General features: G+C 41.9%; 1 protein-coding gene across 27 annotated transcripts in view; it reads left to right on the top strand.

Moving 5' to 3' along the window:
• NTRK2 (neurotrophic receptor tyrosine kinase 2) overlaps positions 1 to 17148 on the top strand; it is a 345316-nt gene that overhangs the window by 186513 nt on the left and 141655 nt on the right. For 18 of the 27 annotated variants that reach the window (XM_070248576.1, XM_014735383.3, XM_070248573.1 and 15 more), the window contains one exon: positions 1763 to 1951. In XM_070248576.1, coding sequence (XP_070104677.1) covers positions 1763 to 1951 — 189 coding nt within the window. Of the gene's footprint in view, positions 1 to 1762; positions 1952 to 5761; positions 11946 to 17148 lie in introns of those variants that run through there. The other 9 variants (XM_070248589.1, XM_070248586.1, XM_070248593.1 and 6 more) reach the window with 1 other exon arrangement.

Genomic DNA, 17148 nt, shown 5'->3' with positions numbered 1-17148 from the left:
GCCAGTGGTTGCCTTCTGTGGGATGCTGCGCCCATTCAGTACACTGCAGAAACATGTGTAATAAAAATAAATGTCTACGGGGGGCTGGCCCCGTGGCCGAGTGGTTAAGTTCGTGCGCTCCGCTGCAGGCGGCCCAGTGTTTCGTTGGTTCGAATCCTGGGCACGGACATGGCACTGCTCATCAGACCACGCTGAGGCAGCGTCCCACATGCCACAACTAGAAGGACCCACAACGAAGAATATACAACTATGTACCGGAGGGCTTTGGGGAGAAAAAGGAAATAATAAAAATCTTAAAAAATAAATAAATAAATAAATAAATAAATGTCTACGGGGATTTGAGTACTTTTCATGTATGCAGCATTTGTCATGAGCCACTGAGATCTTAATTGTTTTGAAGCTTTCCTGTAGATTTTTATCTTTGTGAATCTATTTTTGGTTGCAAACAGTATAGGTTTAGTGGTCAATGGATAAATCGTTTAGACAAGACGTAGTAAATCATATTTGTGGGCATATACATTCTGAGAGTGTGCTAAAAAGTTTAAGTTTTGTATGGGAAATGCTATGGTTATTGCTTTAGTATAAAGATATCCATGGAATGACTCTACAAATAACATTTCGGCTAACGGCAAAGTAGGTAACTTCGCCGTGGGATTGACCCTCTATTTTGTACACAAAAGTGATGCAGCTACTGACAGAATATACAGAAAGAAGAACAAAGTAGCAGGACAGTCCAATGTAATTCTATTCCCCCAGTTGTAAGTTCATTTAATAATACCTAGTAGTAATTCCTATTTGTGAAGCCATTTCAATTTGCAATATATTTTCACAGCAGTAGTCTCATTCTAGTCTCATAAAATAACAAACACGTACCATTTTGCACATTTTACAAATGTAAGTGGAGATAGAGCCACAAAGAAGGTAAGTGACTTGTCCAAAGAGTGGAAAAGAGCTCAGATCTTGAACTCCTAGTACATCTTTCAGCGCACTGTGAAACAGGAGTCCTACATGCACGCTGGGCATTTCGGTGAGAGAGTGTTCTAACGATGTTCAGAGAGCAGAAGGGAAAGCTGCATATTAAATACATGAGAAGGAAGCAAAGAAATTGGAACCCTCACACATTGCTGGTGGGAATATAAAATGGTGCGGCCACTTTGGGAAACAGTTTGGCATTTCCTCAAAATGTTAAACACAGAGTTACCACATGAAGCAGCAATTTCACCCAAGAAAAAGGAAAATGTCTGTCCACTCAAAGACTTGTACACAAAGGCTCATAGCAGCATTGTTCATAATAGCCAAAAAGTTGAAATAACCCAAATGTCCATCAAATGATGAATGGATCAACAAAATGTGGCATATCCATACAATGGAATATTATTTGGCAATAAGAAGGAATAAAGTAATGACACATGCTACAACATGAATGAACCTTAAAAACATTACGCTAAGGGAAAGAAGCTTGTCCCAAAAGATTACATATTATATGATTTCATTTATATGAAATGTCCAGAATAGGTAAGTCCATACAGATTGAAACTAAATTCATGGATGCCCAGGGCTGAGAGTGGGTTGAATGGGGAGGGATTGCTAATTGGAATGATGAAAGTGTCCTAAAATTAGGTTGTAGTGATGGTTGCACAACTCTAAGTACGCCAATACCCACTCAATTGTACACCTTAAGTGGGTGAGTTTCGTGTATGTGAATTATAGCTCAATAAAAGCATTAAAAATTACAGGTGAATATGCATGTTTCCAACTCCAGGTCCAGCTTCAGTTATCAGCAATGATGATGACTCTGCCAGCCCACTCCACCACATCTCCAATGGGAGTAATACCCCATCATCTTCAGAGGGCGGCCCAGATGCCGTCATTATTGGAATGACCAAGATTCCTGTCATTGAAAATCCCCAGTACTTCGGCATCACCAATAGTCAACTCAAGCCAGACACATGTAAGTACAGCTGTTAATACTTATCGGCCCATGTGCTGCATAGCTGTATCAACAAGTATATTTGTCAGAGTGTCTAACCAGGGTGACTGAGGGGAGGGGGCACTGAAATGTCTGAGAATTCTTGGGGCTTTGGGCCGACAGATTAGCGCTTTTAGTTTGTTGTTTATGGAATTCTCAGGGTGTGTCTCCTGCTGAGCTTGGAACTGGGGGCAGTTACCGACTTCTCTTGGGATCCATTTTCCAAAAGCATTTGTCAACATGAAGTTGGAATTGAGGCATGCTTATCGTGAAAAAGATAGAGACAGAAACCAGACGTGTCATTAGAATGCACATGCGTCAGTTATGGAAGACAGGCGATTGTTGGGATTTAAATTTGGTTTATTGAAAGTCCTTAAAATATACACCAGAGATAGTCAGGAAAGTGTTGTGTCAGGTGGTATCAATTTTGGTAGTTTTGTATTCTTTGCTCAGTCCTAGTTCCCAGCATGATACTCATCATGATGCCATGAAAGCAAAGAGACACTAGAGCAATGATATGCATGTTAAGTATGCTGACTTATATTTCTCCAAAGCAAATTAACTCATTAATCTCTGTTGGGAAGCTTGGGAGTTTTCTCAGAGAATCTAATCTTATCTTTTGAGCCACTGCTCATATATAAAAAGTGGAGCACAGCCTTAAGGACAACAAAAAATAAAACCACAGTGGACAAACAACCTTATGCTATTGAAACTCCAGACCTTCCCTCACATGCGAATAAGGGGTGATGAGGGCTAGAACAACAGGTGGCCCAGGTCCCAGGGGTTCCCTGGCACTGATGAGTGGGCACCTTATGTCTATTTGCATGTTCTTATCCCATCTTAAGCACTGTTTTCTTGGCCTGCCTCGGAAGTAAGATAAGACTATTACAAAGTTAGGCTTTGGGGACTGACTTTCCACTAAAAACTTTCATGAGATAAGGGGGCTTAGCAATGAGTATCAGATCTGTTCATATATAAGGAAATACTTGTAATTTCCTCCTATTCATTCAAATGTATCCAAAAGCATATTTAATATTGGATTTGAATTTAATCATTAGGAAGAACAGTGTTACAAGCTTGTAATGTGTGAGACTTGAAACCCCATAGATTTCAGTTGAAGATGTAATATGACAAGATAATTAAAATAGCATATGTGAAGAATATTGAACTCCTTGAAATAAAAGGTATTATTTGGAATCAAGATACTATTAATCTTAATATTGTCATTATATTGTGAATAAGATGTATGGAGGCATTGCTTAAAATGCGCATTCTTTGTTGAGATAAGCATCCTTCAAATGTCCTTGATATGCTCTGGCATGCATAACATTCAAATATTGAAGAAGGCAAAGCAAGATAACGCAGTGGGAGAATCTGTCATAATTTTGATTGTTCTCCTTAAGAACAGAGTACTTTGACACCCCTGTCACCACCAGTACCAAGCTGTATGATGCACTTCAGTTAGCTTGAGGCTGTATTATAATTGAGAGTCACTAAAATCAACCTGTCCTCAAAAGTTTGCTTTCCTTTGTCAATGGAGGAGAGATAAAGCAGAATAATCAAGTAGATAGCACCAGCCCAACAAGTCCAATAAGAAGCAATGAACAAGTGAACAAGAAAGAAAACAAACAAATAAAAAAGAGATTCTATAGAAGAAAGTGGACTAGATGGCTGCTGGATCTGTGGTTCTATCTGGAAGTGGTTTTTTCTCTCACAAATCCCATAAGAAATTTCTAAAGGTGATTTCCTTAATCTAGAGTCCGTGGAGATTTTTGCAAAGGTTTTGGATTAGACATTTTAGTTCTTTTGGAGGAATCTTGCTTTTGTGGCTCAACCACTCTATGCCACCCCCAGTTAGAAGGAACTGGAAGAAGTTGAGGACACCTGCAGCCTCCCCTCACCTTTTGTCCTCTACCAGAGGGCTCCAGACCACTGATTCTTCATTTGACATTTCCTTCTTTATAAAGTCTTGCTGGGTCCTTCAGTCAACTGTCCTTACTCAGCTCAGTGTTTCCAGTCACTCAGTCAGAGGAAATTTTATTTCTTCTAGGCATCAAGCCATATGGTCTTTCATGATTTTAAGAAAACTCAAAATCACGTATCTTCCATGAATCTTTTTTCAAAGAAATGGAAATGAAAAACAATCACTTTTCTCCTTCCCTTCACCCTTTCTTAAATGTCATTCTTTACTCCGTATTTTTTTCCTCTACCTTCAATGTATCTGCTGCCTTTTCTTAAGTCCTGAGGATGACTATTCTTGTGTCTGTGTTTCTATAGTCTGTTTAGGTTAGATTGTAAGCTCCTGGAGAGCAGAAACGGTGTCTGTTGAACTACTCCTTCATAGTGTGGCATATGCTGTACTTTTGATGTTGGCCAGATGTTGACCAGATGTGGCTACATATTACTGACATGTTACTAACAGACTGTAACAAGATGACTCATAGTCTTTTTCATTGCCTCTGTTCTTTCATTGCCTATTAAGCTTGCCTACATAGTAGTAGTTCATTTATTAGATAGGTTTCTGACAATATTTTAGTCAATTTAAACAGATTTAGATAATAATTTTAACAGCAATAAGCTTTTAACAGAAAATAGTTTCTGAACATCCTAATTGTAGTCATCCAGAAATTGAAATATTTCAAAATGGATAGGATCTGTTGCTATAGGCCTATGAAATTTTGGGAGCTTACCTTTCAATGAACTGATTCCCATTGAATATTATTACAAATTAACCTCTAAAGAATTTCCAAAGGATGGCTCTTCCTAGAAGTTGAAAAACAAAGTTAAGAAGATCTCAGAAAAAGTTTAGAGCTTTTCCCATGTGCTTAAAGCAGAATATCACATGGATGATATAACCCCAACCTCTGGACCCATCAGAGGCTTGGGCCTCAAACCAGCATATTTACTTTCTTTTCCTAAGGCTATATGCTATTCAAAGATGCTGGCTTTAGAATATATGTGTGATTTTACAAAGAGTGGTCCCAGTCTCATTTCACTGAACTGTGAGAATCTAGTATAGAAGGTGAAGTTCAATTCATTAAATATTTATTGGCCAACCACAATAGTCCTGCAGTGCTAGGAGCGAGATTCAGTGATAATGATGGCATGGTCCTTGCCTTCCGGGCATCTCATCAGAGAGGCCAGTGGTTAAGATATCATCATATAATCACAATGTACAGTGATAGGATAGCTTAGAGTAACAGTCCTAAACCCCAATTACCTACAGGGGTCAGGTAGGTCAACTTGAGAAACAAGACAGATCAGAGACGACATGTGGCAGCGAAGGCCATGCTGGAACATGAGCCTGGTATTACCAGATACTCCAATTTGTCCAGAGAAAACGGACATTTATTCTTTCATGTAAATTTCCCAAGATTGAAACCACTGGGGGGGATCAGTAAAATACATCCCACAAGTTGGATTTGGTCCACAGTCCTCCACCTGTTTGTGACCCCCTGAGGTAGACCTTAAAAGTCAATAGATACAAACACCTGATTTTACAGACAATGCTCAGAAGTGGCTTGTCCAAAATCACACGGCCTCCATATTTGCACAGCTTTGCTTTAAAAACAAAACAACAAACAAAATAACATGATCAAACTGATTTCTTTAAATGACGTGTTAGATCATTTAAGTGAAAGATGATGATAAATTATGTCCCCACTCTCAGGAGCTATGTGAGGTTTTCATTTGCGAAGTCCAGAGCTGGTTTGCAGGATTTTAGAGCAATCTGAACAGGGCTGAATTGCTCCTGAACACTTTCCAATAGCAAGTCTGTCTACTTTATTGCAGGGCCCAGAGGTTCCCCCAAGACCGCCTGATAATAATTTGGTATTTGGAGGCTCCTGTGTCACTGCAGGAACTAAAGGAGGCTAAGTCCATGCCTGATGGAGGAGAAGAGTTCTATGGTTATCTGCAAATTCTGGCCAGACAACACCTTGACGTCACTCCTTAGCTTCTATAACCTAGCCAAGCAAGAAGTTGCCTTCCAAAGAGAAAGCAGTGTGCTCTAATGACTAAGGCTCAAAGTGCTGTGCCACTTTAACTATAGACCCATCTCCTCGATCAATCAGGATGGCAAGATGGAGCTGAGGAGCTCAGCAACATCAAGTCTGCAGTTTGTCTTTAATTCAACTAGTCTGTGTAGATGTGTCTGAAAACCACGTCATCTGACAGCACGGGGTGGTTCCCCAGTAGGATTTACAAACTCGGCTTAAGGGCAGCTGCGCCGCTGTCCTCTCCTTGACAGCTGAGAACATTTTTGACAGGGTACAATGGAAACATACCTTCTGAGCTGAGGGAACAAAAGGGAAAGAAAAACACACTAACCAGCAAAACCCCTGAATCATCAATCTTGGGTTCTCTTGAAGGGTGGGAATGCGTTGTAGCTTTCCCCCAGGAAAAGCAAGTGCCATAGACTTATTGTCATCCCTAAAACTGCATCTTTCCTACAGCAGCCTTGTAAATGGGTGAGGACCCTAGGCCTAGGGCCTGAATGAAATGAGAATTGTCTCTAAATATGTACTGTATGTGTTTGTCCATCCAGAGCATGCCCTCTAAGTATACCTAGGGCTAGTAACTCCCTGTGGCAGATGCATATAAAGAATTCTGAATTTTTCCCACTTTGATTCCTTTTCTAATGGAATGGCTATTTTTTGATTCCCTGCATAGTGTGCCATACTTCTCTAGGTATTACAGTTCATATGTGTGTATGTGTGTGTGTGTTTTCCCATTGGTTACATGCTTATTAGGCAATTATGTAGCTAAGCACAGATTCATAGACCAGCTAAGGCTAAGGAAATCAGACGTAATAAAGGGAGGGAGAATTTTAACAGTAGTTGAAAAGATCACATGGGCCACCCCCCAGCTCCCGTCAACTGCCATACCCACACCATCATTGTGTCGCCAGCAAGGAGAGGTTACTGGAGGCAATATTTTTCACCGAACTGCAGAGGTTTTGAACATATTTGCAATGTTACTTTGAGTACACATGAGCAAAAATTCTGCATTACACCCAGGACCCTAGGAACTCATTAGATCAAAGGATGAGGGCCCACAGAGTTACCCGAGGTTATCATCAAACTTCAGCACAGTCTGTGCTGATGGTCCATTTTGATGGTCAGAGATAGGATTAAAAACAGGTAGAAACAATTGCTGTTGCACTTTCCTCTGTCCTTTGCCTATTAATTTTGTCTTTCAAAAGTATATTTTCTTCTAAGCATTTAATTGGCCAAATAATAGCTGCTTTGGGAACTGTTTATATCCCTTTGAAGGCCATGGCCTGCACTTTAAAAATAAACTAAGTCCGTTCTGCCCAGTGAGAGTGTAAGGACAGAGAGAATGCAGTTATTTTAGGATCCTTAGAAATTGCATCCTTTATGTCATGCCGGTTGACAACTCATCCCATGGGGCTCTTCATGGCACATTGCTCAAATTCTGTAGGTCCCAATCCAATTCTCTTTCCCTCTTGGTGCCATAGTCCTGCATCGCTAGCTATCACAGCTTGATATTATATTCTCTTTTCAACTCCAGAGGAGATGGTAAGAAACTATCAAACAATGCTTTAAAAAGCAACTTGAGTTCCCTAGAAGAAAGGAAATGAATACATGCTGCATAATTGCATTTAAAATGTAAGCCATGTTACAAACTCCACTGAGATGAAGACTTGTTAGTAAACCAGTGTCAAGCACATTTACAACTAAGAAAAGTAAGAGCCATCATTTTATTAACATTTGACCACTGGATGATATTACTTGTTTATCAAAAAAGAAGTACCTGATTATAAGATGCCTCCACCCCCTAGAGAAAACACTCCAATCCTACATCTGATGGCTGAAAAGGAAAAAACAATTATGGATTTAGGTCAGAGAGACACTCATAATGATATTCTGAAAACTGTTTGTACTTCCACATCATTGGCCAAGAAAGGTGGAATTATGCATCCCCCACACATCGGACATGTCAGTGTAATTCACCAAATCATCAGAGCTGTGCTGGAAGCATACCAACAGATGCGGGGTCCTAATGCATTTGTTCTGGGCATTTCCCAAGGCCCAGCCCTACAGGAGCATGAGTACCAGCAGGATGAATCTAATCAAGCTACACTCCCATTTGGCTTTCGGTGGGTCACTCTTGCATGTGCCAACAGATTGTGGACCAGGATCAGCTCAGCAAACACCAATGCAGGGGAGCCTCCTATGCCGCTACAAAGCTCCTGCTACCCAGATGGTTTGAACAATTGAGTACTTCCTATAGTTAAGTAGAGATGGCAGGATGGGAGTTTTTCTTGGATGTGATACTCAAATTCTTATGGCAGCTATAATGACAAAGTGCAGGTTTTCTCCGAGTGAAATGCAGATTTTTCTCTGCCTTTACTAATTCTGCCAGCCTGAGAGGGTAACCCACCATGGCTGGGCTTCTTTTCAGACTACGTATCATGCCAGCTCTCCTTAGTGATGAGACGCACAGTAATGCTGCCCTTCATACTTATTTGCTGGTTTGTTTGTATGAATGTTCTTTTTCTTGTAGTTATTGCTTCTCTTGAAAGACAGGTAAGATGAATTTGCTCCATACCATGGACAGGAAAGAACTGGGAAGAGAACTAGTTCTTATTTTAACCTGATAGCCAAACACAAAGGCAGACTCTCTCCTCAGTCTTGGCTCCTACTTGAGCAAGGACTGCTTCCTGAGATGGAGACAGCAGCCCAAAGGGTGGAATGCTGAATGCATGCTGCCCTCTGTCTGAGGCTGCTCCCTTTTGCTGAGAAAATGCTGTGTGTTTCTGAATGCCTGGCCTCCCTCAGGGAAGGAAAAATTAGAAGGCAGTACTTGTGGCCTAAAGGAAAAGGGAATGTCAATATTACACTGACCACCAGGACTGACAAGGATGTGCTGGAACTTTCAGTTTTAAAACCAGGACAGTCCCAGGCAAACCCCAATGGAATGGTCACCCTAGTTGGTATAGACCTGATGATTTCTGCTAGTAAGACAGAATTAAGTCTTAATTACCCAAGATGCCTTCAGGTGCCCTAAAAGGAGATACTTTTAAAATAAAAATAAACAATATAGGTTACAGTAAGAAATTTGGAAAACAGAAGAAACAAAGATGAAATAAAAACTCACCGGTAATTTCGACATAGAGATAACTGCTGATATATCCTTTGGATGTACAGCTTTCTCGTCTCATGAATGTCCTTTCACTCTCCTGTGATGTGAAGTCTGTTTGTGCCCTCGCCTTTATTTGAACTGGGTTTTGCTCATATTTCTGTAGCAATTGTTCATGTGTTGTGGATTGTGCAGGCAAGTCCACAGGAAGCAGACTGAGTGTATTATTGCCAGTGCAGATTTCATATTTGCTTGGTGGTACACAGGGATTATGATAAGAGCTGGGGGGCTGGACTGCCATCCCAGTTCTGGGCTAGAGAGATCCTAACTCCAGAGGAGCTCAGCTCTCACACAGCGAGTATTAGAGAGGACGTGAGGCCTGTGTTGTGGGCTGGGAAGACTCGAGAAGTATGAGCCTCCCTGTTCTGCCGTGGCAGGCTGAGCGTTCCAGGGGAGGGTCACTACTCTTGGTGATTCCAAACATAGTTTATTGCTCAGCTGAAGCAGATGATCCTTTTTTGTCTCCCAGTTCTTTGCCCTGGCCAGCTAGCTCCCTTCAGGGAGCTAAGTGTGCTGGATCTCAAAGGGCCAGGCTGGTTACATCTGATAAGGTTCCCACAATTTAGGGATGCCTTTTCTTCCACCCAGGATCCCTGGGCTGTGCAAGGGCCTCTGATGAGTAGGAATCTCTCCTTAGTCACTCAGCCTTACCTAAACACGATGGAGGTAGCTGTGCAACAATGTCTAGTCTTCTCATCATGAAAAGCTTCCTCTTCTGGTCTCTCAGGCATCTGGCCTACACTGGGCTCTGGCAAGAGGAACCCTGTCAACAGCATGACATACAGCAATGTGGCAGTGTTAGCGCTTTTCACAGTAATGTTAAAGTTGACAGATTCTAAAAATGAATTAGAACAGATAGATTCCTGCGATTTGCAAGAGTCTAGATTTGTATGATTTTGAACAGGGAAGGAGAGAATTCTAGAAACAAAATAATAATCTATTGCCTAGTTTCTATATTATTCTTCTCATTACTGTACATGCTATGAATAGGCGTAGACATCAACATTCTTTTTATCCTGTTGCCATTATTTGGCACATTTATTTAATCATGCCATTGACCTTCTGGTTGCATTAAAATGGAACCCAAACTCATTATTTGATAATAATGGCATTTAGAGTGAGTGCCATATTCCTAATGTTCCAATAAAGTGGTTGATATAGAGGAAACAGGATAAAATCCTACACTATCTAATTATATCAAAAGAGCTAGTCTCCACATTAGGGAATGTCTTTACTAGAGGAGATTGCATGATCTGTCTGTTTGTCAAATAAGCAGAGATGGCACCACTGTGCAGCCACGTGAGTTGTTTTCCTGCAACAATGATGGATTTTCAGATCCATTTATATGCTCATGCCCAATACTCATCCCCATCCTTACTCCTGAAAAGAGTTTACTTTTGCAGGTAAGTTGGCCTTAAGTCTGTGGCTAAAGAACAGAGAGAAACTAACTGGTTACCCAGGGACAGACTCATTGTCTCACCTTCTATTAATAGAGTCCTCCAGCCACCTGGACTATCTGGTCTCACATTGTCTCTATCTTGGCTTTACTTCCTCTGACCCATAAAATAGAAATTCCTTTGCCCATCTCATTCTGCCATCCTCCCTCCTTTTCTCCATATATCAGGGTTCAGGAACCATGATGCTCATGATCACATTTCTTCCTAGCTCCTAGTTGCATGAATGCCATTTCCTGATACCCACAGCAGCAATGATGAATATGTATTGCTGCTTGAACCTTATTTATGACCATCTTTTTCTTTCTTAAATGCTATCGCTTTTATGGTTTTCTCTCCTTCTTAAGAGCTTCTCTTTTGAGTTGATGGTAAAGTTCCTCTATTTACACGTAAGATTTTAGTTTTCCTTTAGCCCTACCTAGACCTTTATCAACATTCATTTTGGAAGAGGAAAACACTCATTTTATTAGTAATAGATTGGTGATGGGTAGCTCTGCCTTAGCTTCCTGAACTCCTGAGCTTTGGGGAGGGAGACAATGGCCACATAGCAAAGGGAATAAGATTGCCATTCACTTCCTGAGTCATGGTTCTAGTCTGGGCTGGTGAAACTCTCTGCTACTTCCTACACATTGACCTCTAGTTTTTAATTAAAGCAGATCTTTGCCAGATGGGGTCTAATAACTGATACATGGGCATGGTCCTTGCTGTCAACACCCCAGTGCTCCCTTTTGTTCTCTTTGAAGAGCTCTGTATCATCGAGGGCCGAGCTTCTGTGTGTTGGTACACCTACGGAATCTATGGGAGGGAGTTGTTGGGTTGGGGGATGAATTCACGCTGTCCCCATACTCTCTGCCCTCTTTTGGAAAGAGGAGACTTGTGTGGTATGGATGATGTTCCCCAAGGAGACCCTTCTGCTAATGGGCACCCAGTCTGGGTGTTAGAGTGATCCTCTCTTGGAGGTCTCCCAGCTTCCCCACTCTGGGCAACGAGCCTCTTACTGCTGGCACCTACCTGCTGTCTTGCAGCAGCGGTCTCAGCAGTTCTGCCCTCTGATGCTGCACCATGATCTGCCGGGGTGAGATCGGGAGGGGTCTCTGTTGATTGATATGTGTTGCTTAACGTTACTTCCCTCTCTCATATTTGATGCAAGAGAGTGGACCTAAAACATGACTTGCATTCTTTGACTATGTTCAGAAACTCCAGGGCTTGTCCACACATTTGTATGAGTGATCAGTGGAGCTTGGGATTCTTTATTATGTAGACGTGTTCATGGAAATGAGATCTGCTGTACTGGAATTTGTCATGTAGTTGATCATTCAGAGCCAAACACGTATACCAATAAAGACGAGAGTGTCAGATCCATGGTCTCCGTTGCCTGCTTTTGTCACCTAAAAATAATAATTCAGTGTTGGAATTCTTAAAAGCACTACAAACAGCCCCCTAAAGCTAGGCCCCATTTATTCCCTCTTAGCTCCCAAGCAGCCCTTCTGACTTTTCACGCAGCCCTCTCCACACCCAGGCGGGGCCCGGAGGAGGGTAAGGCGGGTGAGGCAGTCCCTTGGCATGTAGAATTTAAAGGGCACCAACAATCACAGCAATCAAGATAAATAATATTTCAATGCAATATTTTAAAAGAGAAAAATTAATGCAAAAAAAAAACTATGAAGAAAGTATCAAAGTTTTAAATGAAGACAGGATCCAAGAGGACTGGGATCAGGGCGAGGTGAGTCCTGCAAGTTCAGGGTCAGATCCTGTCTTTATTTAAAATTTGGATATTTTTTTCATCCTAGATGTTTGCATTAATTTTTATTTTAAAAAATATTGCATTAAAATATTATTCGTCCTGATTACTAAATTTTGGGGGTCCCTTAAATTTGGGGCACAAGCTGAGAATCTCAGTCCCCTCACCCACCGGGCACTGGACACAGGCTCCTTCTGGCCTGGACCCTGCATAAACCTCTGCTGTTGCAAAGCTCGGTTTCATATACATTAGCTACTGGGCTGATTAGCTTTCCATCGTCTCTCCTCTCCTGCATTCCTGGCCTAATTGTCCTTCCTCATCCCAGGCCGCCGGTCCCCACAGATACGTTTCTCTGACTCCCTTGGGCTCAGCCAGCCACAGCAGCGGCAGCATCAACCGTCCTGCGCTGTCTGCCGGCGCGCGCTGGGACCGGCACTCGACTGCTCGCTGCTGTTTTTTCTATGTGACTCTCCAGAGTGAGGAAAGGAATGAGCCTGCCAAAACAGAGAGTGAATTTTAAAAAGGTGAAAAGGATAGGAGAATCAGGGGCTCTTCTTAGTATATTTGAGAAATAATCTAGGGAAAAAGTTGGATAATTTTTTTTAAAAATAAGTGAAAGTCTTTTAATTAATTTATTAGCTATTGCTTCATTTTTGCCCACTGAGTTTTAGCATTACATTTGCTAAATTACAGGTGCAATATTGGAAATTTGAAATACTCCATTTCCTCTCAGCCTGTTCTGTAATGCCAAGAGCTCCTTCAGTGAAGTCTGTATTATTATTTTTGAACAATCAGTATCTAATGCTTTCAATGTGCCCTATGAGTCACATTTTCACATTAAAAAAAAGAATCCTTGTCAAAGCTGCGAAATAAATATTATTACTCTATTTTACAGACGAGAAAACTGAGTTTCAGGTAGGAGGAAAAGTAACAAACCGAAATTACACCCAACACATGGGAGAGTTGCTGTTCAGTCCCCGATCAGCCTGTGTGAAGCCTGCGGTTTTTCTGGCCCAGTGCTGCTGCTGGCCTTTTCCAAAAGTAACACGGAGTGATTTTCTAACGTTGCGAGGGGGGTTACAGTGTTGGTATCGCAACTTTCACGTGGGTTCATCAAGGAGTGCGGAGCGTACTGACCTTCCAACATGAAGTCTGGGGAACGTCAGAGGGCAGGTGGTAAACTTATTGTTGGAGGACTAAGGAGCCAGTGGTGGGCTGACCCCAGGCCCAATCTCTAATGTACAGGTTGACACAGGCCCCCTGGGGCAGTAGTGAGGTTCTCTCAATGGAGTCATTGCCAGAAATACTAAATAATTGTTAACAATCAATCCGTATTTTTATTTTTTGATAATGAAAATCATGTAAAATCCCCCCTCAAACCCACCCTGAAAACTTTGCCTTTTTTGTTTTATTTCAGAAAATCCTAGGAAAAGCCTCTGATACCATAGGTCTCTGACTCTTTCTTGAACGCCTTCACTCCTCCGAGATGAGCGCATCATATTTCCTAGGTGAACTTGACGTCCACCTTTCCAAAGACAGTGTTCAAAGAGGGCCAAGAGTTTTCAGGAGCAAATTGAGGTGCACACACTTTCTGAGTGTCCTTAGGCAGTGCTGCCAGGGTTGAGGCACCCACAGGACCTGCCTGGGTCACCCTGTTCCAGGGAGGCCAAGGGGACACAGAGGCTCATAATGCCTTCTCACCAGCCATTCTACAGGCAACCAATTTCAATGTCAGCCACGTGTGAGCATCTCATAGGAGAGACAAGCTACGCTTCTGGCTCGCCCTCTCTGACTTATTCTTTTGTTTTCCATGCAAAGGTCTGTGTTTCCAAACTGCCTTATTGAAAGGGGTCTAAATTCTTGAGAAATTTAACCTCTATGGAGTCTTTTTTAAAAACACGTGTCGGCATTGATAAATGGCATTTCTTCCATGGGAACAGAATGCGTCAGGAGCTTCATTAGGTCAGGGAACATCAAGAAGCTGGTATTTTTTTTAGGTACCTACTTTGTCTCAGGAGCATACGCCTACACAGATTTGTGTGTGTGACCAGTTCCTCATCTTAGTCTTTTAATAAGGAGAGTAACACGTGTTCCCCCAAAACGTCCTGTAACACGTCTTCCCCAGCTTGACCAGTGCAGAAGAATTAGATTGGTGAGGTTAGCCGACATGAATAAATTACTTCCTGACCCAAATGTTTATTCTCTTAGTTATCTTGATAACTTAGAAAAGACCAGAGTATGAATTATTTCATTGCAGTTCAAAGTCCATCATGACAAATAATGCTATGATCAAAATATTGTTTATGAGAGATTTCCAGGCCTCTGGGCCCCCGGGCGTATATCAGCACAGAGGTTCAGAGCTTGGGCAGCCCATGGGGGTCAGTGGAGCCGCAACCCAAGAGTGTCTTGGAGAGAGTAACTAGAATGAGACTTCCGAGGAAAGAGGTTGAAATATTTCCTTCCAAAGAGAGAATTTGATGAGTCTCTTGCACCCCCTGGAATGGGGGTGGTGTGTGTTTTTGTGTGTACCTAGCTACATTTGTCAATATGGAAAATTTTCCCAATAATGAAACAAAACAAATCTCTGATTAACCAGACTATCTGGAACTTTTAACAATGAAACTCCAGGATAGGGTGGAGCAGCAGGGATGGGGATGAAAGTTCCGACTGGGCGCAGTGTATGTGGTCATATGTCTCGGTTGGATGACAAATGTGTGTAATGAGGAAGTCACGTCTTGCCCAGGAATTCAATGGCAGCAATCATTGAATGATATTGAAAATTACCAGTGGAAATACTTATTGACAATCATCTAAGTTCCTAATCATGGACCATTCAATGGACAAATAGGTGCTTTGGGAAATCTGGTTCCTAGAATAGTGCCCAGGACATTGTAGGTGCATAATAAACATGTAAATGACTAAATGAACAAATGAATGGATAAGTGTATCTACTGTACTTGTAACTTCGGGGGAAAAATAAATCTCTACTTCACTGAGCATCAGGCATGGCTAACAAGTTAAATTCCCTTCTGATTCTGTTAGGAGCAGAAGTTAGGCAATCTCTCCATTTGAATTTCACGTTATCTACTCCATTGCCATGTCTGTTCACTGTTGGGTTTAAAGCTTTTTCCTGCTTCTTCCTCTTCTACCTCCCAAGTCATTTACATTTTCAGAATTCTTCTGTCTGGTTTTGTAAATTGGGTTCAAGTATGCTAATACTTTATGTTTTGTATTATGAGAGAATAATTTCTCAGGGGCCCTGATGTTCATGCTCCAAGGGTGACTTTATGGAGAAGAATTGGTAATAAAAGAGGCATGCAGAGGCTTCTAGAAGGAGACCAAAAATAATAAGAATGTGTAGACTAAAAGAAGACCCGTTCTGGAAAAACTAGAACAGATTGTGCCCTCAGGGACTAAACGCGGTGGTCACTGGGAAGGTTTGAAGCTCAGGGACCAAGAAGGGGCTGCTTGGGAAGATGACTGGGGAGCCTGTTGTGAAAAAGACACCCAGAGGGTTCTGGGTAAGGGGCAAGGTAGCGTTCTGGGTCAACCCCTTAGGGGTGTCAGATGGCTCCTTCCTGGGACTAGTAAGAAAGTTTTGAGTGAATCGAGGCCTATACCCCCAAAATTTCCTGGCTAATCTTGCAGGAAAAAACTGACTCAGAAAGCTAAGAACTTGATTAATGAATGCTGTCAACCAAAATTTAATTTTATCTCTAACACAATAATAGTAACTAATATTTATTATACAGTTAATACATGCCAGCCCCTGTACAATGTATTTATCTCATTTAATTTACACAATACTGCTATGTAATAGGTATTATTATTACTTTAATCACACAGATGAAGACAATAAGGCACAGAGAAATTAAGCAACTTGCCCAAGGACATGCAGCTAATAGACCTAAGAAAGCTAAGATTTGAACTGAGGCTCTGAGGCTGACTCCGGAGTCTGTTTCCTTAAGCACCTGCTATCCAGGTGCCCGTCTCTGCCTCTGTCGAGCCATTCAGCCGGTCTTTCTTGTTCCCCACACTGTACACACACTGGCCCACAAAGGATTTGAGACAGTGACAGTTTACATTGGCAATTGATGAGTTGGTATACCTACAACTTTCTCATTTTGCCCATGGTTTAAATCCTGAAATTTCCTTCTGTATTATAAAAAGTACTTTTTGCGTTCTAAACAGCCTATGACGACAGAGTAGAGAATGATTTCAAATGGTAAAAACCAGTGTCTCCAGTCCTCATCTTTGATGGAGAGCCACCCAATAGCAGGCACGTGGCTTTGGAGGGTTATGGTAGAGATACTGGTGGCCTTTTGTGTGAGGCTTTGCCCAGCCTCTTTCTTCTCAAATACCCAGCAAAGCTGAGGGACACCACTGGTGGAGACCTGTACCTATTTACCCTTAACTCTGCATCCTCTAGCTAGCCAGTCAGCTATTGGCAGTCATCAGCAAGCAAAAGCTTTTGGACCTGGATCCTTGCTGTGTGGTCCCTGTTCTCTCTTTCTCTGTCTCTGTGTGTGTGTGTGTGTGTGTGATAATAACTGGAGGTGCTTTTTAAGAATCAAATCCCTGCATCCCAACCAGTTCCAGTGACTGGAGGTAAGGCCAGAGAATTTGTGTTGTTAAGAAGCTCCAGATGATTCTGATGCATGTTGGAGTTTGGGGATCCTGTCTGCAGGCCAGACCCACTGTGGAAGGTTCTCTTCTGGAGCAACCATGAAGCTGGATGAGGTGAGGAGGCAAGTGTCCTAGGGACAGGCTTGTATCTTTGTTGCTGGTTAGTTTTTCGTAGTCCTGCCTCCTTTGCTGAC

Source organism: Equus caballus, chromosome 23 (assembly GCF_041296265.1).
Source record: "Equus caballus isolate H_3958 breed thoroughbred chromosome 23, TB-T2T, whole genome shotgun sequence".
In the NCBI taxonomy this organism is placed as follows: domain Eukaryota; kingdom Metazoa; phylum Chordata; class Mammalia; order Perissodactyla; family Equidae; genus Equus; species Equus caballus.
Note: the sequence above shows the minus strand (reverse complement) of the source record. Positions and strands in the feature narration are given on the sequence as shown.